Source organism: Rutilus rutilus, assembly GCF_951802725.1.
Source record: "Rutilus rutilus genome assembly, chromosome: 8".
Lineage (NCBI taxonomy): Eukaryota > Metazoa > Chordata > Actinopteri > Cypriniformes > Leuciscidae > Rutilus > Rutilus rutilus.
The window spans coordinates 32,288,357-32,311,303 of record NC_140222.1 but is presented as its reverse complement, the minus strand read 5'-3'; the positions used below and the strand labels follow the sequence as shown (position 1 = coordinate 32,311,303).

General features: G+C 41.1%; 2 protein-coding genes across 2 annotated transcripts; both read right to left on the bottom strand.

Annotated features, from left to right (window-relative positions):
• Window positions 1-10,063: 10,063 nt before the first annotated feature.
• LOC311296105 (uncharacterized protein) lies at window positions 10,064-11,799 on the bottom strand. Its single transcript, XM_084417753.1, has 3 exons — window positions 11,543-11,799; window positions 10,865-11,002; window positions 10,064-10,611 (listed from the first exon to the last, which is right to left on the bottom strand). The coding sequence occupies exons 1-3, from the start codon at window positions 11,625-11,627 to the stop codon at window positions 10,154-10,156; spliced, it is 681 nt and encodes a 226-aa protein (XP_084273879.1). The 5' UTR covers window positions 11,628-11,799; the 3' UTR covers window positions 10,064-10,153.
• Window positions 11,800-19,915: 8,116 nt separating this feature from the next.
• On the bottom strand, window positions 19,916-22,513 carry LOC311295582 (beta-1,3-galactosyltransferase 5-like). The gene is made up of 2 exons (XM_084417049.1): window positions 22,457-22,513; window positions 19,916-21,048 (listed from the first exon to the last, which is right to left on the bottom strand). Exons 1-2 carry the CDS (start codon window positions 22,486-22,488, stop codon window positions 19,935-19,937), a joined length of 1,146 nt encoding a protein of 381 aa, XP_084273175.1. The 5' UTR covers window positions 22,489-22,513; the 3' UTR covers window positions 19,916-19,934.
• Window positions 22,514-22,947: the final 434 nt, after the last annotated feature.

Below are 22,947 nucleotides of genomic sequence, written 5' to 3'. Positions count from 1 at the left end.
AGTCATGGAGAGAATACCAAAAGTAAGTTTCCAGTCAGACGCTAAGTGTCCAGCAAAGGGCACTGTTGTAGTGTGTAAAGACTTTAGTGACTCTTTCTTAGTGAAGATGTGACATAAGGATTGTGAAGCAGGAACTGCGACAATCCGTAGGAAACCTACTGACTGTGTGATCTGTGGCAAACAGGAGATTTGTCAGCTCCTCTCGGAGGGAAGGACCTAGGGAGGTCGGAGTCAGCATTGGCTTAGAAGCCAAATGACAATTATACCTGAGTGGTATTTTTCCGGGCGGATCAATGGGATCGTGTTCGGTAGGCGACGTGAGCATTTGTGAATTATGCCGGTTGTCCAGACAACGTTGGTCAGTCTGGCAATATGAATTAACCACAGGGAATTGTGGATGCAAAGCTTGCATAGACTGTAAAATTAAATACAGTCTTAGAGGTCAAGAGTGTAGATGCACTCTAGACAACCAAGGGCAACTAAGTAAGTGCCCTAGGTGTAAGTTAATGATCAGAAAGCGATTGTTAAAACTTACAAGTTTGAAAGAAATTTTGCAGTCTAGAAAAACTGAAACAAGTCTAGGCTGCTTAATTGATGATAAACTGAAGTGTAAATGGGACATAAATCCCATGGCTTTAGTCTGTGATAGCGAGAAAGCCTTTCTGTGGGGAAGGCTGCTAAGCTCAGGTGGCCCGATGCCATTGGACTCTGGTCCAAGGTTGAAAGACAGTGTTTTGGATAAAACACTGCAGAGAAATACTGATTTACACCTTTGGAAAAAGGTTGTGAGGGATCCATTATATGACAATGGTTACTCAATTCAGTTTAAAGAGGAAGGAATGTATAAAGAGTTATATGTGCATGACTTATTTGTTGAATTGATAACAAAAATGTCTTTTCAGGAGGAATATCCGATATACATGGCTAGAGAATATAGTCATTTTGTACGGGAAACCTCACTGACTGTCAGAGCAAGGTCACAACAGACATTCTCAGGGACAGAAAGAATAAAAGTCAAGCTAGATTCACATAGGACAAGTGAATTATGGCAGGTGAAAGTTTCTATCACCATGACCTCTGATTACCTAAGTATAGGCAAATCAATAGAGGGGGTCAAAGTTGAAAGGACAATTATCAGAAAACCTAACAAACTGAGCAGAATGACCGCATGGATTATAGATCAGATAGGGAAAGCTTAGGAGGTTTTTGTGCATCTAGATCTTTTTGTGTTTTTCAGCAACAGGATGGTGAAAAGAGGAACCGGACTAAAGGGGAAGTATCAGGAATTGCCTCATGACCGGAGTGAAGTAGGACTGTTACTGTTGGCCCTAATGATGGTTCTGGTAGTATGTCTCTTTATAGTTGGATTTGGCATCACGGTAGAGCTTCAAACAAATGAGGTAGGAGTAGCCTGCTGTTCTGTTGTTGAGATAGCTGGATATATAAAGGATATAGATAAGTCATTTTGGAACTGCACAGGTACTAAACGTATTAGTGCCACAATGGTGCCTAGTATTTATGGAAACAAGATTGTTAATAATAAAACTAGGTTACAATGGAATTACTTAAAAGGATATAATCGGACGCACGTCAAATTACAGGGCCTTAAGTATAATCTTTCGAATGTTTTTAATTTGACGTCTACTATGGTCATATATCGATTATGGAATATTCCATTGCTACGGATATCAAAAATGAATGATTGGGATTGTTTAACTAAACAAATTGTCCCAATGGTATAGAGATCTTGGCTGGGCAAGGGTAGTTATTAAAAATCAATTGCCCTGTCAGATAATGATCGAGAAAAGATTAAAGTCGAGTTGATGGAATTTTGGTTTGGGGCAGGTTTGATTCAGACGAGATGAGGAAATCAAATATTTGTGGTTTCCAGCTGAGGAGCAATATTGAAGCTCTGAGATGTTTGACTTATGGAAAGTCCGAATATTACTTGGATGTATGATAAGGTACATGTATTTTGAGAAAAAAAAAATCTAAGGAGAATAGGATCAAAGAAGTTTAGCAGCGGTGAAGAATGGAGTGACATTAGTTCAATAACTAGTGCTGCTCCATTAATGTTGATTGCGAAGAATCAAATTATGACAATATAAATGTTCTCTAACCAGAATAGTTAATAGCGAATCTGAATTGAAAGGATTTTTTCTTTCCGGTCGACAATTTTCTCAAAAGGAATTTCGGCGGGACCGACGTTAACGTATCGGATTACAATTCGCAATTACTCAAACCAAATGTGTGGGAATTATTATTTTTTTTTTTTTTTTTCATTAATTGGAGATACAGTAAAAGCTATTTTATGGGTCGTAGATAACGTGAGAGAGTTTGCGGTTTCTGTTTGGGACCTAATAGTATAATCTTGGTATTTTCTAAAAATGGGTATGATCTGCCTAACAATTATCATAGCAATAATTGTAATAAAGGTAATGATTATTAAATCGTCCAAAATGGGGCTGGTTTGCAAGAAACTTTCGGATGTGTCTGGTTCAGTGAGGAACAGGAAGGCCTCGCTTCCACTAACTGACAGTGAGTCAGAAACGGAGGTGTGACCTATTATAGCGACAGGGGCTATAAGGGGATCACATGGCGTGGCAAGGTTACGGACATTTGAAGACAAAGTTGGTAATGGGGAAAGGATCGAAGTGTAATCCCTTGATAAACTTTGGGCGCAACAACAGCTGAAGACGTTGGCAGGCAATGGCACCAATTCTACATGGCATTGCGATGAACCGCCAAAAGGAGATAGTGTGTATTATCTCTATAAATTTACGGTTGATTTCTTATTGGATATCTGGGATATCAACCATTCGCATGCCCGAACAAATCGTTTTTATGTGTTTAAGCCTTGGCCAGTATAATGTATTGAATGATTATTCGTTATTACTGAATTTAGTGTCTTAGCTGTTGAGGAGTGCGCAAATAAGATTATTTGGCGAATGGGAAATTATCGAAGTAATGATATTTTCCGTGGCCATCGCTGTGTATAATTTTGCACAGTGCTATATTAAAATGATTTGGCTCAAAAATGCTGGTTTGGAACTTGTGTTCCTTACCTAGATGTTTTTGATTATTCTAAATTATTGATGACATACAGCCTTAAGACCATTGGTGGAAAATTGGCAGTGCTGTATGTCATTGTCTTAATGATGGCGGGGACTTCCTTAAATGTGAATGAACCAAAGTTATTATTTCTTGCAATTTTTTCTGGATATAAATGATTATTCCTTTGTGTTTCAGATTTTAGATTTTTTTTCTGAAATAGATTATTGTATTATTAAAGTACGAAAAAGTAAACAGTGACAAAACAGTGGTCATATAGAATTTGAAGGGATTTATTTACTTTGTTCTATTTTGAAACAATTGATTGATCACTATTTTGTTTCATTTTTTGTATTTTTGTGATTGATTGTGGAGTCAAAAGAAAACGAAACATAATTATGATTTTGTTGGCATTTTATTATGATTGTCATGGACAAACTGAAAAAAAAAAAAACAAAGAAGGGAAATATATATTGTCAATTGACATTTTTAATTTTTGATTTTTTATATATATATTTTTTACCCCCTCTTTATTCACTTTTGATGTTGGGTTGTTTTTGTTTAATGTTGATTTAATTACAAATTTTTAAACCCAAGTTAACAACCAAGTTTTTATAAACGATCTTTCGGCATGAGATTTGATATGTCAAAGTCAATGACATTGTTGTAGGTCAGGAGGGCCCCCTGACTTCCAACAATTGTCTAAATGACAGAAACAGCCTTCCTATGGGAGGACATGGAAGGTTTGATAATTATTGTTTTATGTTCCCTTTCTCTATCTTACTATCTTTTTGATTTGTTTCAAATATATATATATATATATTTGGAAGGAAAGGAAACAACAAACTGCTGCTAGTATGAAATTGATGATAATTTTTAATGTTTTGATTTATTATAGTTTATTTTCTTTTATTTCTTTTTGAATAACAAGAAAATGAGATTTGACTTAGGAATTACAGTTGATGGCAATTTTTGTTTTTGGGAACTTTTGGTTACTGTATTTGCCTGTTATAACATAAGTTGATGTGTTATTGTAATAGGGTCCGGATGTGCGAAGCATGGTCCTTGCCAATGGACATGGGATGTACAGAGTGTGTGATGACTGTAAAAAAGTTTACTGTTACCCGTTGAAAATTGTAGCGTATAAACGGGGCTGCTTTGAGTATAAAAACTTTTGTCAACTTTGTATAGTTTCCAAGGGTTATTACATGGCCGAAATGAAGTCTTTTACTTTCTGGGATCGAGGGGCTGATTTTACAGGTCCAGACGGCACTCATTACTTAACTGGTGAAGCAATGAGATTTATCATTGCGATGAGATGGCTGATCATCGATTTAGATGAAGCAATTGAACTACTAATTGGGCACAGAGAACGTGTGACTAAAACTTCGTGCTGTGTTGACATTAAGACCTATCTGTGGAAAAACAAGATAGTCTCGGGGTTCTGTACTAAACAGGCTCGTGGAAACGGGAAATGTGTTTATGTACATGTGATTGATCCATTAGATTTGTCTGCGGCGCGTGACACGAGCCCGGTGGGAGCTGACAGTGTTGGACGAGCGGTTGGCAGACAGTGGATCAGAGCTGGCCATTTACCCAGAGGATCTGGTGAAATTGGACCAGGCCCCGAGGCGGCGGGATTCTTTCAGGTGGATGCCTGTGTCCCAGCACTGGTTCCGCAGGAGCATGGCGAGTCTGTCGACTCAGCACGGAAAAGTTACGATGGGATTCTTCCATCGGGAAAATGAGTTAATGTATCGGTTCTATGAGTGCTGTGTGGACTTCATTATGCCTTCTCAGTTTATTTACAGAATTAAAATTGATAATTTGGATGTGATTTACCCTAGGAACTTTGTTAGAGAGCAACGTGATGGAGATGATGAGAGCAATGTATATGGCAGTGCCCTTGTACGTCCGAGAGGGGGTGTTGTGGGATCTGTGAATTCTAAATGGTGTTCCGAACGTACACACACACTCCCAGACACATATGCACGCACGCACACACACAAACGTCTAAAGCGCAAAGGACGGAAAGGACGCAAGAATGACCATACATGGGAAACGGAGCTGTCATCACATGATCCAGCTGATGCAAAAGACTGTTAGTTTCGCAAGACTTTGGTTGTGAACGGCCAAGTGTGCAGCTCAGTCAGCTCAGTCATGAGACTGAGTTCCTCTGGAAAAACCCAAACTGTATTGAATCAATGTAACCCAGTTCCGTATAAATATGACTGCATTTTGTTGCTAGAGGCTGCATTTTTGATTTTGGTGTCGAATGCATACCTAGAGAGGAACCAAACCTCTTCTAGTATTATCCTGGCTGAATTTCTTTTGGTTTGAACTGCTCTGCTGTATTGATGTAACTTGGTAAACCTCGGATGAGAACAAGTTCATATTTACTCGAATTGCTTGAACTGCTGATAAGGTAATTAGATTTTGTAATATTCACTCATACAGGACTGCCCTGTTGAGATTGAATAAGCTGAAGTTTTATATCCTGTAACATTTTCTTTTTGATTTGCTACAAGTATTGATTTTTGTATTAACAGTGTATTAATCTTTTGTATAAATAAATTTTTATTTCTAAAGACAATCACTGTGAAGTCTTACTTCAGCTTTTACAAACAGTTCTAGTAGCAATAGACAGAGCAATACAATAATCCTTTATCATCGAAGATATACAAGGGTTCCAAGAGCGATTCAGCTGGAAGGTAAGCATGCTTTTAATTCATATGTCTAGTTAGTAATGTTTATTATTGTTTCCATGGGTGTGTAGGGACTGCACTTAGATTTACTGGTATAAATGATAACAAGCTAGTTGAGGGAATTATTTCCTATTCTGACCTGACAGCAAAAGATCACCTAGACACATTGATACTAGGGGTTAATCAGGAACGTGAGAGTAATACCAGATCTCACCACAACTTCGTAAATGTACGGGGTGCCAGGGACAAACCGAATGGCAGGACTGTGTACTGATATGCCTGGCCCTTGAAGGCGAATCTCAAATATCGCCTGTGACGTGACGCTATCTGTATTTGAAAATACGCGTCTTTCAGATCTATTGACACAAACCAATCTCCTTGGCGAATCTGCACAAGGATTTGTCTGGTCGTGAGCATCCTGAACTGTCGCTTCACAAGCACTTTGTTCAGTTGCCTTAGATCTAGTATGGGTCTGAGACCCCCGTCTTTTTTCGGTACCAGGAAGTATCTGCTGTATAGCCCTCCTTCGCTCTGAACTTGAGAGAGAGGCTCTATGGCCCCTTTGCTCAGTAGTTTCGTCACTTCGGCTCGAAGTAAATGTGCTACTTCTGTTTTTACCGTGGTCTCGACGCGTGCCACATAGCGGCGAGGGCGTCGGCGAAACTGCAGCGAATAGCCTCTTTTTATAATGTTCAGCACCCACTTCGAAACCCCGGGCAGCTTTGCCCATGCGTCTGCATGGATAGCTAGGGGTTGAATACGAAGCGCGCTCCGCTCGCTCAGCGATGGAGAGGCTTCGGCGTGCTGCAACACAAGCATCGCGCTCGTGATATTTGAGGCATGGGGCGCGCTGATAACAGCGGGCAGATTGCCCGCGCTCGACTCCTCTGCGGTGGTCAGCCGCGAGGGGGAGGGCTGGGCGGTTCCCGTGGGAACTGTCATGTCTATGTGTGGATGTGGGCGCGGGACAGCGGGCACATCTATCACACCGAAAACATCGTTCGCTTGCGTGAAGCGAGTGCACGTTGGTTCCGTTTTTACAGAAACCATGAGACATGCACAACGCGGTGTTAGTGGGCACTGGGTAGTGGGCACTTTCACCATGTTTGAAGCGCAACCGATCTGAGTCGGTTTTATGTGCGCAAGCCCTGTGTGACAGGCTGTGCTTGTGTGTAGGGATGGGCACTGGGCAGTGGGCATTCTTACTACACATGAAACACCATCGGCCGTGGCCGGGACACCAGAAAATACACTCTTTTGGGGATTTATCTGGGTAGCCGTGAAAACGGCATTTGTGTGCAGGCAAGCGGGTGACAGAACCGACTTGTTGGCTGCAGAAAACACTGGAACAGTCACATTTGCTGGAACTGGACGAGCGAATAGCTTTGGTGTGAGTCTGGCCGCAGCGGGACTTAAACACCGTCGTTTTCCTAGCTGTGCTAGGACGACTTCGGGGCCTCGGGCTTCACCGTAATCCTAGGTCGCGGGCCACGTACAGCGGGGCGGCGACCGGATGAGCGGGAGCGCTGTGAAGTGGAGGCAGTGGACGGTGGCTGTGGCTGTGAGCTCTGAGCAGACGGTTTCGCACGGCCTGCTGCAGAGCTGGAGCGCTTCGGGAGGAAGTGCTTCATAGCCTGTGACGCTTTCTGTACCTCTGCGAATCTCTCCGCGAAATCCTTGACGGAGGATCCAAAGAGGCCTGTGGCGGAAAGCGGGGCGTCGAGGAACGCGGTGCGCTCAGACTCGGCCATTTCCGAGAGCGTCAGCCAAAGATGTCTCTCAGTCACGGTGAGAGAGGCCATATTCCGTCCAATGGCTTGCGCTGCAGACTTAGTAGCACGGAGAGCGAGGTCCGTGGCACTCCTTAAGTCCGGCACGCAGATCGCGTCAGGCCCTTCCTCATCCAGCTTACGGAGGAGATCGGCCTGGAAGATCTGAAGCGTTGCCATGGTGTGCAGCGCTGACGCAGCTTGCCCGGCGGCGGAGAAAGCGCGGCGGAGCAGGCTTGACGTCGTGCGGCAAGCTTTAGAGGGTAGGGCCGACTTAGCACGCCGTCCAGCAGAGGGCGGGCATAAGTGGGCCGCTATCGCCTCTTCGACCGGCGGCAGCGAAAGGTATCCTTTGTTCTTGGCATCGTCAACAGCGGAGAATGCCAAAGAAACAGCAGGACGCACTCTAGCCGAATAGGGGGCGTTCCAGGACTTGGCGACTTCTTCGTGTAACTCAGGAAGAAAAGGCGCCGGTCTGGACGCAGGCGAAGCGCGCTCCCCAGGCAGGAAAAATCCATCCAGCCGGTTGTGAGCGGGCTGCTCAGGCGAAGACCACTCGAGGCCGAGGCTCGACGCGGCCTGTGCGAGTACTCGCGTGAGCTCCATCTCGATGGACGCTCTCTTGCCTGAAGACATGCGGGCAGGGGGCGCGGGGTCCTCAGAGCCCGCCCAATCCTCACTGCCTGACGCCAGGATAGAGCAGGAATCATCCTCTCCCAGCAGGGCTTCCTCATCCACGATGTCAACGGAAGCGGCGGCAGACGGCGGCCGCTGTCCGTCAGGAAGCGAGGGTGACGAAGCCGGGGAAGCAAGCGGGCGAACCGGCGAGCTTTGGCGGCTGAGGGAGGGTTCCGGGGCCCGCTGGGCACGGCGCTTTTTACGGCGCGACGCCGCGGCGGGCGGGGGAGCAGTCTCGGTGAAGAAGGCTAGGCGAGTCCTCAGAGTCGCCATTGCCATCAGCTCGCAGTGAGGGCAGCCGCCGTCAGCGAGCGCGAGAGCTGCATGTTCCTCACCCAGGCAGGAAACGCAAATCACGTGGCGGTCCCCGTCGCTGAGTGTGGCTCTGCACGAGCCGCAGGAAGGCATCTTTAAAAAGACGCTAGCTCTTTTAGAATGTGTGTCGCGGCGGCGACACACACACACAAAAGTACAGAGTAATAGAAAGGATATAAGCGCCGGAAAGCGCAGCAGGAAGGCAGGAAGGCAGGAAGGCGGCGCGGCCAGCGACTTCAGTGACTCGTCCGGCTGAAGGTGCTCTCTCTCAGACGGCGCGGCTTCTTCTCCGGCTCCAGCGATGCGTGTGCTTCGCTTGAAGGATGAAAAATCAGATAATAGCTGCCTGCGAGCGGTATTTATAGGCCTAGACCACGCCCATTTCGGCGGGACGTGACGCAGCGGGCGCGAAGTGCCCTGATTGGGTCTGACGTCACGCCAGGCCTCGCTCGATAGGCTGCTGCAGTTGCCGCAGAGCAGCCAATAGGCGCGCGAGCTGTCTCGCCTATGTCTGCATGCTGCCGCAACGCGTTTTGCATTATTACAAAATTAAGGATAATTTTTGGCTTCAATATCTCGCGGAAAAAGGATTTTCCCCTTGCGTAAGATATCTTACGCAGTACGAGAGACCTCTCGTAAGATAACACTTGTTTATTAATAAACAATTAAAATGTCTCCTTGCTATATTTTACATATAATCATTTTTGCTGGTTCTTTGTGACAGCTTTTAGGTGCTTTATTGGCAGCGCCACCCTTACATGTTACATGAACGCTCACCACTGAAAACATGGAGATTTTTTTCAATCCCTGTTTTGGCAGGGTGGAAAAATGATCAGAAAATGTAATGAAACGTTGTAGAAATGCAGTGGAGTAGAAAGTATAATAATTGCTGCAAAATGTAACAAAGTAAAAGTCAAAAGTATGCACTATTGATTCTACTTAAGTACAGACACGTGAAAAATTTAAGTAAAAGTATTTGTACTTCGTTACATTCCACCACTGCTTATATGAAAGTAAGCATCCTTGAGATCTCCCCTGCAGATTGTGCAAGTGAGAGCTTTGTACGCACTACTGCAACTCTTTACTTTGGAATTAAAGCATTGGCACATCTTTAAAATACAGAATGCTGGCGGGAATGCTCAAGTCAGCCAAAAAAAATAAAAAATTAAGTCAATTACTCCGTTTTTAAAATAGTGGCCGTTTTGATAGAATTAGCTATACGGTCATGTTACTTGTTTATAAGGTATCACAATTTTGCCAGTCATCTTTCTAGTATGCTGGCATTTATAATCCATCTTGAGATAATGGCGACAGAGTTCTCATCTCGGAACCAAACTTTGGAATGAACTCCCACTTTCTGTAAAGCCACTACTGAAATTTAAGGCCATGTTAAAAGCACATCTTTTAACACTTCCTGGGCATCTTCATGATGGGTGTTTCATCATTACCTTGTCTACATTTTTTTTTTCTGTACTGTTATTTGCGTTTAGTTATTGTGAACCACTTTGGGCAACAGCTGCTTCAATATAAAATGAAACTCTTCAGGCAAATTAAGAGAATGCATGCGATTTATTTGTTAAACAGGAAAAACAATGGTAAAGTCAACACCGTTAACTGCATGCATGGCCACATTCTTTATGGCCAGGAGGACCCCCCCTTAGGGCCAGGACATTGGCCATCAGGGTGAGTTTTTTGGCAGTTTTCAGCACATACTGCAGGCTTTGCTGGTTCGGCCGCAGGCTTCACTGGAGGACCCCCCTTAGGGCCAGGACATTGGCCATCAGGGTGAGTTTTTTGGCAGTTTTCAGCACATACTGCAGGCTTTGCTGGTTCGGCCCCAGGCTTCACTGGAGGACCCCCCTTAGGGCCAGAACATGGGCCATCAGGGTGAGTTTTTTGGCAGCTTTCAGCACATACTGCAGGCTTCTCTGGTTCGGCCCCAGACTTCACTGGAGGCTTTGCTGGTTCGGACACAGGCTTCACTACAGGCTCTGGAGGACCTCCTTTAGGGCCAGAACACGGGGCATCAGGGTGAGTTTTTTGGCAGTTTTCAGCACACACTGCAGGCTTTGCTGGTTCAGCTGCAGGCTTCACTGCATGGATTCAGATAGTCAGCTTTAGTCAGTCCGTTTTGCAACATTCAGTCTTAGATGTACAGTACAAAACACGCAAAGTATGAACAGCAAGTTGTACTTACAGAAAGAATTGTATTTTAATATTCATCATCTATTCAATTTGTAAAGCAATCCTGTGCTTGACACTGTGCTATCGGCTCAATACACGGGGAACGATAAAATACATCCAACTGAAATAAGGCTGACTCAAACACTAATAGAACATAAATACCTGTAAATGGAGCCATACACTGACGTCCACATCCATTGCTGCAGCATTTCTCATGTTTCGGACAGTCACTATCATAGGAACACAACTCTGCACAGTTTCCTCCTCCAGATTTTGTGCTTGGACACTGTCCTGGCTTTACTGTGATACAGACACATGACAGAAATGAAAAAAGTGGTCAAAGATCAAAGTAGGTTTTACAAGAAAATACTAGTTCAGTCTTTCTACTTTATAGTTTCACATTTAGTTCAGTTTAATTAACATTGTCCTCCAGAGCAGTCTCAATCACAAGTACATCCTCCACAGCACGACCGTCAGCTTTACCAGACGCCACAGGAGTGTTGTTGTAATAGTTTCAGTATTTATAAGTCAGGGGTTTCACAGTGTGCATCTCAAACTTGAACAAATTCATACATTTATCTGCTTCAAATCAAGTAGAAATACCATTTATAACTAAACTGACAATTAGTTTCAAAGACACAGAGTGCCATTAAAACCTACCCCACTACTGGTGAGGTGTGTTATAGAAGTACAATGCAGAAAGAAGACAATCCATCAATATGTTGTTCATAAGTTTACTATTACAACTAATTGTACTGAACATATTTTGTAAGGCACTTATTTATTTATTTCTTTATGCATTTCTTCGGGCGGTGTAATGAAGCTAAAAGATCTTCTCACCTATGACTCCAGCATGGTTTGTGCTCAAACATGCAGACAGACACAATAAAACAACACTCAACGAGCCGTACACTCGAGCTGTCATCCTCTCAACCTGTGATCTCACAATCAACTCTACTGGAAACCGTGCTGAATTAGTCAGTCAGTAGGAACAGTGAGGCACACAAAACTACACCAAAAACATATGCTACTGAATCCCTTAACATAAATTCCTGTCCAAAGATTTATAGATCCAAGGAAGTCTGGGTAACTCCAACCCTGATGAAACTCACCTGCGTGCAGCTTTCTAGTAGCCTAATCTTGAAGACCTTGATTAGCTTGTTCAGGTGTGTTTGATTAGGTTTGGAGGAGTGGAGCACCTGCAGTCACGCCAGATGACATAATTAGAAGATTGAGTGTTTCTATGGCAACACTATCAATGAAAAAATGGTCAGGTAGTACAGCGATCACATGGTACTAGTCGGAGCTCTCAGAAAATTGCACCTTTACAAGTTGTTGCTATGAATAACCTCTTACACCTAAACTCTACAGGAAGTGGATCTCTACGGGCATAAATCTGTGTAGATGCGGATCCAAGTAATTATGACTAACAACAATGTTTCAAGAAACTAGGGAATACAGCCATGCTTATATCAACGGCACTTTTTTAAAATATATAAATATATATATATTGATGATGAACAGATAGAATTTAGGCTGAAACATTTTTTATTCAATAGGGGAATACAGAGCCATAAAAACACTTGAATCTATAAAACAGTTAAATACAAATTTTGTATCAAAATCATACATCTAAAACATAAGTTATCTATGCGAACAGTGCGATGTATCTCGCTATACATCCCCAGGCGTGACAGACTTTGGAAGCACCAATTACACCTCAGCTTACAGTTACAATCACAGCTCATGATAAGGAGCCCACCCCCTCTCTATATATACAGCTATGAAACCCAAAACGGCATTCTAAGCACTCTCTTCCCCTGTGTTATGCGAGTAGGGAAGCTTGGTCAGATACCTTGCTCTGTTCCCAGAGAACCGGGGTTACGCAAGTGACCTAACGTTCTCTTTCAAACGCTATTTAAGGCCATACAGTTGATGGGGCTCTAGCGCTTTGGATAGTGTTTATAACCTTCTGCAGAAGCCCGAATGTGTTTAAATTGAACCCTTCACTGGCGTAGACACGAAGATCGACTTGTTCCGGGTGTGGGTAAAATATTTGCCAGTGCAGTGCATCTGACAGTGCAGGTCCAGCTGGACAATCTCTGCCAGCCACAGCCTCCCCGGCCAACGAGGGGCTATCAGAAGGATAGATCATTAGTTTTCTCTTACTCTGTCCAGGGTGGGAGAAATTAGACTCAGCGGTGGGAATGCATATAGCAACACGTTCGGCCACAAATTTGCCAGCGTATCCACACCCAAAGGCACATTTTCATCCCTGAAAGAGAAACATACAGCGGACACTTTGGGTTTGCCTGCAAGGCGAAGAGATCTACGGCAGCCCTGCCACACATCCCCAAAGTTGATTCTGGACCCCAGATTCATGAGATGAGACGTGAGCATCTCGGTGTCCCATTCTGCACACTCCCGTGAGTGAGCGCATATCAGAAAATCGTCCAGATAAGCAGATATTCTGGGCTCATTGTGTCTCAGCGCTGATAACGTTGCCTCTCTGCACCTGCTGAACCCGTGCAGAGTTAGGCTGAGCCTGAATGGAAGAATAAAAAAAATGTGTACAATTCGCTCGGAAAGGAAAAACTGATATATTTCCTGTGTGCAGGACAGATGCTTATAGGACTGAGTTTGATTTACAACATTAAACATTGTGTGATGGTGCGTAACTTGCTTGAGAGAGAAATCGATATAAGCCATAGTAGACAATTATAATGTAATTGTGAACATCAGAATGAATCTTGTTTTAATGTGACACATTAAAGCTCTATCCGTAGTCAAATCACATCTGAAGAAGGAGAAAGAGAAACATTAAAATAATCAATAATCTTCCTTGGATTAGTTTTTGCCACAATCAGTCCTAATTATTTCGAAAGATTGAGTAGCACTAAACTTATTTTTTCATGCAATGTTTTCGCTGAGTTTTAGCGCCAGACACACACAGCCAGTGACAATAACACCATTCTAATAAAAGATCAAATTGTTTGCTATTGGTATTAATATCAAACACACACAAATTACCAATTGTCTGTGCAGTTTTTATATGTATTTGACAGTCAAATATGTTATGAGGCTGGTCTATCTCATGAATAAGCTGTACAAAAGTGACCGTGCCGGGTTTCCCTGTCTGACTTCCACTGAAACCTCTTTCACAATGTTTGCTGAAATATGTAATCGTAGTATTGTACATAACATATGTTTTTAAAACAAAGAAATATGCATTTTTGGGAAACATAGTTCATCTTTACCTTCATGCATTTTGGTCAGTAGTGTATAGTTGGTATATACTCAGGCATTGTTAGGTGCCAAGCACCGAAGGTGCGGAGTTCTTATTATTTTTATTCCATTTCTTCTTCTTCTTCCGCTCTGGGAGTCTATGGCAGCCCATAGGAAATTTGGAGTCTCCAACTCAATCCCTCTAGCGCCACCAACTGTCCAAAGTTTCACTCATGTTTATGCTAATAACTTTTGAACCATAAGGGCTAGAAACAAAATTCCTTAGCTCAAGCCGATTCGATTGCACCCTATGACGTCATTTTCCGTCATGAAATTTTGTCTACCATTTAGAATTTTCCGAAAAACCTACTTTTTCTAACTTCTCCTAGGCCGTTGCTCCGATTTTCACGAATATTTAACCAGATCATCTCCAGACCATGCCGACAAAAAGTTATGGAATTCAAGTTGATTCGTCAAACTGTTTTCGATAAACTCACAAACAAATTTTACGTAGCGCCTGCGAAAACAGACATAAGGTTGTATCTCCACAACGCTTTATCGTATTTAGACCAAACTTGGTACATGTCATCACAAGCATGACCTGAGGCTACATGCTGCGTTTTGGCGCATTTATCCATATTGACCATTTTAGGCATCGACCATTTTGAATTTTGTACCAAAATGCTGTATTTTATGAATGAATTGTTACGAAACTTGGTATGGGTCATCAGTACGATGCCTTGAAGGAGCCTGAGAAGTTTTGAACCAGCGCCACCTAGTGATAAAATACAATTTTCAAATGCTTATAACTCTGGCTGTGGTTGACTGATTTTCAAGGGAAATGTTTGATGTTTAGCGCTTAAAAAACATTTGCCAATATCTTCGAAACCGTTTGACCAATCGAGACGAAACCAACGTCAGAAGTTTGGAAACATAGGTCGTTGGCTAAATGATAATACCCAAATGCGAAATAAAATCCAATCAAAGTCAGGTGTCACCAATTTTTTACGTGTTTTTTCACATAAATGTCTACAACTCCGAAGCAAATTGAGATATTTTCACCAAAATTGACACACAGATATATGGGCTCACTCTGAGGACACATAAAAAAAATGGTGGGATTGAGCCTCTTGGTGGCGCTATAATAGAACAAAACATGAAAATCCCATTGACTTCAATACAGTACTGTGATATAAAATGCTATACACATTAGCGTATCGTTACGAAACTCGGTATGAGTCATCGGCACCATGCCTTGAAGGTACTCAAAAAGTTTCAGGGCAGCGTCACCTTGTGGTAAAAAAAGTTATAACAAAATTTCCAAAAATGCTAATAACTTTGGAATAAATCTGCCTATTGTAATGCCACTGGTCTTAAGGTTTGTCATTGTCACCTAATTCTGACCACATCACATCAATTTTGTAACTACGCCACCTATTGGTCGAAAGTGATAATCCATTAAATCATATTTTTAGTTAATGTTTATGATTTTTCAGCCATTTTGTCTGAATTCATCTTTAAATGTCTTTAATTGCTCCTTGCTGCAGTTGGTCTGACACTCCCAGCCATGTTGGCATGTCTTGTCATCTTCTTGCACTTGGTCCCGATAATTGCTGCTTGCAGCTATGTTTTCCACTTGTTATTGTTAACTATGACTAAAACTATTAAAAATCATTTTTGTGATTGAAAAGTGGAGATAAAGCTAAAAGCTAAAATATAAAATATTAGATGGATTTCTTTTTTAAACCCCAAAAAACAGAAACTAATAAAAATGACAGAAGCACACAATTAACTTAAGGGAATTTTACATTTTAAATCTCATTCAAAATGTTAATAAATACTATAATAGTATATAAGATACTGATTTTTTTCCCCCAATACATTAAAGAGTTTTTAATAACTGTGAACATTTTCAGGTATAACAATGAACTATGTGATCTTATGTGAACTTGACAATTCCAAGCTTAATCTAATTAAGTTGCAATTACTTAAAAATGTCAGTCTTCTGAACTTAAAGGTGCATTGCGCAACATTTCATGTTAAAAATACCCGTTTTTCTAACCCATACATGCTTAAACAATTGCCTGATGGGCTGAATGAGCCCTTCTATGATCACTGCGATTGCCTCTATAATCCTGTACAGTAAAATAAATAAGAGGGATTCGGGACGGAATCGACTGGGCGTGACGTCATGCGCGTTCACGCTCACCTGGCTATGTCTGGCAGGTTTGTGTATTCGCCGCCATTATCCGCATCAGCGAAGACAACTCAAGCGACTTTTGCAAAAGTAGAAGATGGATTCAAAGAGACCGGCTTCTAGTTCATCCCAAACCCCAACGCAAACTCCACGTAACCGCGTGCACAACTCTGGTTGCAGTTTCGCGTGTCGCCAGAAGGGGGCATAGTTCTGCAAAAACTCAGAGACTTGCGAAATGCACCTTTAAAACTAACAAGTTTTTCCTGAGTTCTGTCTACTTACTTAAATTGAGGGAACCCGCTGCCTTGTAGTAACCACAACTTATCGTACATGAGTACTTATAATTCACTTGAGACTGATTTGATGTAATCTCATTTTATACATTTCTTTGAAAGTCTTATTTAAAAAAAAATACAAAATTGTTCAAAACAACAAGTTTATTCCCATACTTCCTTAACCTGCACAAAAAAACCCCTCTTCTCTGAGAATAGATGACATTTTAAATTGTCAATCTGTAATTATACTATACTTTCAATTTCAATATATTCAGAAAAGCAAAAATTGTATTCAACTAAGTGGAGAAAGCACTTTTTCACATTAAAACACAGAAGGTTCTACTGATGCTGTAAAACACATATGGGTAGTCAAGAAGACTCCTAAGTCACTTTTTCACTCTGTACATGCTATACCTTGGGAGATATCATTTGGAAGCATGGCATTATGCTGATGATACTCAGCTCTATATTTCTTCACGCCCTGACGAAACCTACCAATTCACAAAATTAACGGAATGCATAGCTGATATAAAAAAATTGGATGACTAGTCATTTCTTAATTCTAAAAAAACAGAAATTCTAATTATTGGACAAAAAACTTCCTCACGTAATAACCAAGAATACTGTCTAACACTTGATGGCTGCTCTGTCAAGTCTTCGTCGTCGGTTAGGAACCTGTGTGTGCTCTTTGATACCAATCTTTCATTTGAAAGTCACGTGTCTAGTATCTGTAAAACCGCATTTTTCCATCTTAAAAATATATCTAAAATACGTCATATGCTCTCATTGACAAATGCGAACAATTAGTTAATGCGTTCATAACATCAAGGCTAGATTATTGTAATGCTATTATGGGTGGTTGCCCTGCACGCTTAATAAACAAATTACAGCTGGTCCAAAACACAGCAGCTAGAGTTCTTACCAGAACCAGAAAGTATGACTATATTATCCCCGTTTTGTCAACACTGCATTGGCTCCCTATTAAACATTGTATAAATTTTAAAATTTTGCTGACTACTTACAAAGCACTAAATGGTTTAGCTCCACAGTACTTGAGCGAGCTCTTAATGCATTATAGTACTTCACGTCTATTGCGATCTCAAAATTCCGGCCAGTTGATAATACCTAGAATATCAAAATCGACTGCTGGCGGTAGATCCTTTTCCTATTAGTCTCTCTATTTATCCCGAGGTTTACTGCAGTCCGCTGGATCCAGGGCGTATCCAGATCTGATGAAGGACCAGCGCCTGGGTGCGACGACAACACAGTCCTGAAGTGTCAACTAGTCTCTCCCATGTGAAGGCCTCCTTCCCTTCTCTTTACCTCTGTATAGATAAAGCGTTGTCGGGATGATTCCGGTTCACGTGGCTACGCGGAAGCGATAGAAGTTCTGTATTATAAATTTTAAGGCCAGACAAGTAGTTTGTTGAGGGTTGGTTTGTAGGGAAGGACTACCTGCGTGCATATATTCACGCCTGCACACATATGTTCAAACGTGCATACCTATAGACTGAACTCGTAATACGCATGTGCACGCCATCAGCGTTCTCACGGGTTTGCGTTTTTTAAGTTTGCGCAGAAAGAACTTAAGAGTTTTCTGTTAAAACGGTGTCGTGTTACCGGCCCCTGAGTTAATAACTAATGATCGTTGCGACTGAAGTGAATCAATCAAAACTAACTTTAGCTGGACAATAACTTTATTCTTGAGCTGCTGTAAAGCCAAAACAATCTCTGTTACTTTAATTTCCTATTATCAATGTAAAGCCACTTTGGAACAATCTACATTGTTAAAAGAACTATATGAATGAAGATGACTTGACTTCACTTGAACCAAATCACAAACAATCCCAAAAATGGCTATTGCCTCAGCAATCCGCCCGAAGACACTGTACACCAGGGATGGGCAACTTCTATAGTGATGAGGGCCAACATTTTTCTCCTTCATACCAAGGTGCCATATTACTAATCCACACTCACACCTTTTACACCGTTTTACTCAACTGACTTTTTATTAGGGGAATTCAATAATGTTGTTTTGAAAGATTTGATCAACTATAAAACTTGTGAAATTATGCTAATACAAATAGGAAACATTGTTGTCAGTTATAGCAATATAAGCAATATAAGCCTACCCCAACAAGCAAATGTAAACATCTCAGTTGCATTGTCTGTAAATTTGCAACAAACAAATGTACAGATGTCCTAGGCTATTTTTGATTACAAGCCTAGAGAACATTCTCAACAGTTAACAAGTGCTTTTTCAAAAAATAGTAGGCCTATTGGTATTAATCTAATCCACATCCACATATTACCATGAATAAAAATACTATTTAAAAAAAAGTATAAGAACATAATTAAGTGCACACATTTCTGTCATGCATTTGGCAAAAATGATTTTGTTGACTGCATTTTACCTTTGCAATCAAAGACAAGTGCAACTCTTGCATCACCGGTGTCTTTCATACTTCTCGTTCTCTTCGCTTAACCGTTTCATTCCGTGCCGATCCAAGCCAACTGATATGGCTATGGTTTCGTTTTCCACTAATGGCGATAGAGCCTTGGGTGCTAAGCCTTTTCTACATAAATGCAATTAATATTTTGATTTATAGGTTTTAATCTGCGATGACATAACTTAAAGGTTCATTTATGTACAGGCAGCATGCAATAATGGAGAATAAAACATTGCAGTCAAGTTAAAAAGAATTTCCCATCATTTGCACCGATAGGCTTGTGGGCAGCTCGGGTGAGCCGAGTTCAATTTCCGGCTCGAGGACCTTTCCCGATCCCGTCCCCGCTTTCTCTCTCCCACTTCACTTCGCTTTCTGTCTACTCACTGTCCTATCATAATAAAAAGGTAAAAATGCCAAAAATGAATCTTTAATAAATAAATAATGCCCAATTACCTGTGGCAGTTGTTTTCACAAGTTCACACGAATGATTGAATAGAGTATGGGAGAACCGGGGTGAAAGTAATTGGTAAAGACCTGGGGTTGGGTATTGATAGACCACACTTGTGAGTGACTGACCACAGCAAAAATATATCTCTGTCTAAAACATCATCTTTTCAAATTATGTTTTTCTGAAAAAATGGTACTTTCGCCCCTGCTCTCCCGTTAACGAGTAAAATAAGGGTATTTAGCGTGCCGTCCGAGGGGATTGAGGGCTCCAAGCTTGAAATTTAGCCTAAACCCAAAGGGAATAGGAACCAGCCGAGCGTGAGGATTTTTTTTGTATTCATCATTCAGTGGCTCTGAATTGTCAAAACACCTCTCAAAATGCATGCTACAGATTCGCATCTGTAGCAAGCATTTTGAGAGCTGTTTTGACAATTCAGAGCCATGTACAAGCCAACGCCAAAATCCAGAACTGTTCAGATCAATTAGCTCACGGAAATTGGTGGTCTTTTTAATATGTGGCTCCAGTATCGCTAGCAAAGCATCAAACTGAGCCACTGACATCGTGAAGTAGACTTTGAATCGCTCGGGATGGACCAAATATTTCCTCTAACTCTATGATTTTTTTTTTTTAGGGGGTATCAAGACAAAAATGTCAGTGGGATATTTTTTGCAACACTTTGCCAGAACTCTATTATCTGCTCCGGTGACCTCGCAATTGTTGTAATGACCTTGGAAAGGTTGTGACTTTTAGAATCCTTCATAAAGGTCCGAAACTGAGAAGGATCTGGTGCGCGTGAGGGTTTAATGCCCAACCGTTTCAGACAAGTTCCCACATATGCGTCCTCTATGTTAAAGTGCTTCACGTCCTTGGAAGCCTCAACTATTTTTTTGGGAAGGTCATTGGAGAAAACATATCCTACTCCCAGCACATATGTGGGGTATTTCGGTTCGGGGTACAGCTCCTCTGAGACGTAATATTTCGATTTATTGTTTCTGATGACATGCTGGTTCCACATCAAAAAACCAGTGATGTAGTTCTGTCTGGGTGTGTTGGGTGCCAATAGGAGAGTCAGCAAGTTTTCCAGATTTAAGTACATGTCAGAATCGACCTTCATACTGAAATTGGCTTGAGGGCAACGAGTGGCCAACCAGTCCATGATCACCATCGTCTTTATGGTCAGGTTGAAGTACGAGTCCACAAAGTTGCTCTGCAGTAAGTCTCTGTGTTGTCGGCTCTCTTCCTCCAGTTGCTGTTGAGCTTTTTCAGAGTCGGATCCTCCAGTCAAACCCACCAAGAACAGAGTCATCACTGCTTTTCCCTGGACTGTGCTCTCATTCCCCCACGTGCTCCGGATGGCGTTACGAGCTTCTACCTGATGGGGCGCCACAGGGACCATCAAGACCAGGAACGGATTCTGCTGACATTTATCAGGGTAATCCAGAATGAACTGATAGTTGCTTGGATGAGCTACATGATAATGCACTGAAATGGGTTTGGTGCTATTGGATGAAGTGGGTTTGTTCAGTGCTGTAGGTGTTTGCATGATTTTCCGGAAAGAATGCTTGCCAGACAAGCCCTCAGTATAGGATTGAGTCTGATTTATTACATTAAACATTGTGTGATGGTGCGTAACTTGCTTGAGAGAGAAATAGATATAAGCCATAGTAGACAATGATAATGTAATTGTGAACATCAGAATGAATCTTGTTTTAATGTGACACATTAAAGGTCTATCCGGAGTCAAACCGCATCTGAAGAAGAAGGAGAAAGAGAAGCATTAAAATAATAAATAATCTCCCTTGAATTAGTTTTTGCCACAATCAGTCCTAATTATTTCGCAAGATTGAGTAGCACTACACTTATTTTTTCCATGCAATGTTTTCGCTGAGTAAGTTTTAGCGCCAGACACACACAGCCAGTGACAATAACACCATTCTAATAAAAGATCAAATTGTTTGCTATTGGTATTAATATCAAACACACACAAATTACCAATTGTCTGTGCAGTTTTTGTTTGTATTTGACAGTCAAATATGTTATGAAGCTGGTCTATCTCATGAATAAGCTGTACAAAAGTGACCGTGCCGGTTTTCCCTGTCTGACTTCCACTAAAACCACTTTTACAATGTTTGCTGAAATATGTAATCGTAGTATTGTACATAACAACATACGTTTTTTAAAACAACGAAATATGCATTTTTGGGAAACATAGTTCATCTTTACCTTCATGCACTTTGGTCAGTAGTGTATAGTTATTAAAAAATTAAAAAAAATATTTTTTGGTGAAGTAAATACTACTGATGTAATTTACATGAAAAAGTGAGTTCAGGCAAGAATAAAAAAAACGAAGTAAATTCCATATCAGTACTTAATTCAAGCGAGTAGAAATGAAAGCGTAAATATCAACTCAATACAATTAAGTAAAAATTACTCAGCTTTTCTGATACTGGGGTTCCCATCATGCACTGGACCTTGAATAATTAATGAGGTTCATTTTTCACTGTTTTCCAGCTGTATTTACACTGTTTTATCATTGCTTTTGTTGTCAGGATTAGTAACTTGCCATTTTGTGACATTTCGAGTAAATTTTCTGCTCAAAATGACACATTCAAACACAAAAATGATCCATCAAATGTTACCGTCATTGTGTATTGTCTACCAAGTATTGAGGTCTTTGCATTCACATGAAGTTTAACATCTGACATAATGTAGTATAAATTACTTAGATAATCTAAGTAAAACACATACTATAAATGACTGGTATAATTCAATATTATTGTTTGAGTGAAATGTAATGCAAAGGTAATTTCAACTAAATCGATAATAATCAACCTTTTACTAGCCAAGTTAAAATTACTTATTTTCTTTGTTACTTTCACTTAACTAGGTTAAGTAAAGTTTACTTAATTCCATATTCCAAGTAAATTTAACTTAAAGATTTCTAATTAAAGCTACTGATAAATATGTTTAGGTTTTTACTTGGCAAACTTTGTAAATTTACTAGCATTTTCTGAGTGAAAAAACTTAGCAAGCTTTTTTCAAGTAAATCCTACTCCAAATTTTTTTCAGTGTACAGTTACTGCATGGTGTTCATGAAAGTGTTGATTTTATAGCATGAATGAAAAGCACATAAACAACAAATAAAAGCAGGGACCATACCTTTTCCACATGCTTCCAAATCCAAATGTCATGACTGCATATCTAAATGACCTACTGGAACATGCATCAGTTTTTTACATAGATCATATTTTCATAAGTAGTTAGCTGGGTGGAGCTATGCATCGAAATGACTCCATTTGTGATGCAACACTCTGAATCTCCTTCCGATACTATTATAAGAGGACGTTTCCACAAATTCCATGTTTTTATGGTGACTATTTGCTATGTTTGATGAACTATTACTTAACATAAAACTGCAAAATTACTAGGCTCATAGAGAATTGTTCTCACATATAACAGTTTCATGGAGAACAATGGGATTATTAAAATGTATGACTCATCACTAAAGCCAGAAGTTCTGGTTGAAAACAAGATCTGGAACTTGAACAACTGATGACTTACTGCAGACGAAAGAAAATGACAGGAATGTTGCTCTGCCACTATTCAACAGCACTTTTCAACAAGTCTCGCCTCACAGAGATATGTGTGCT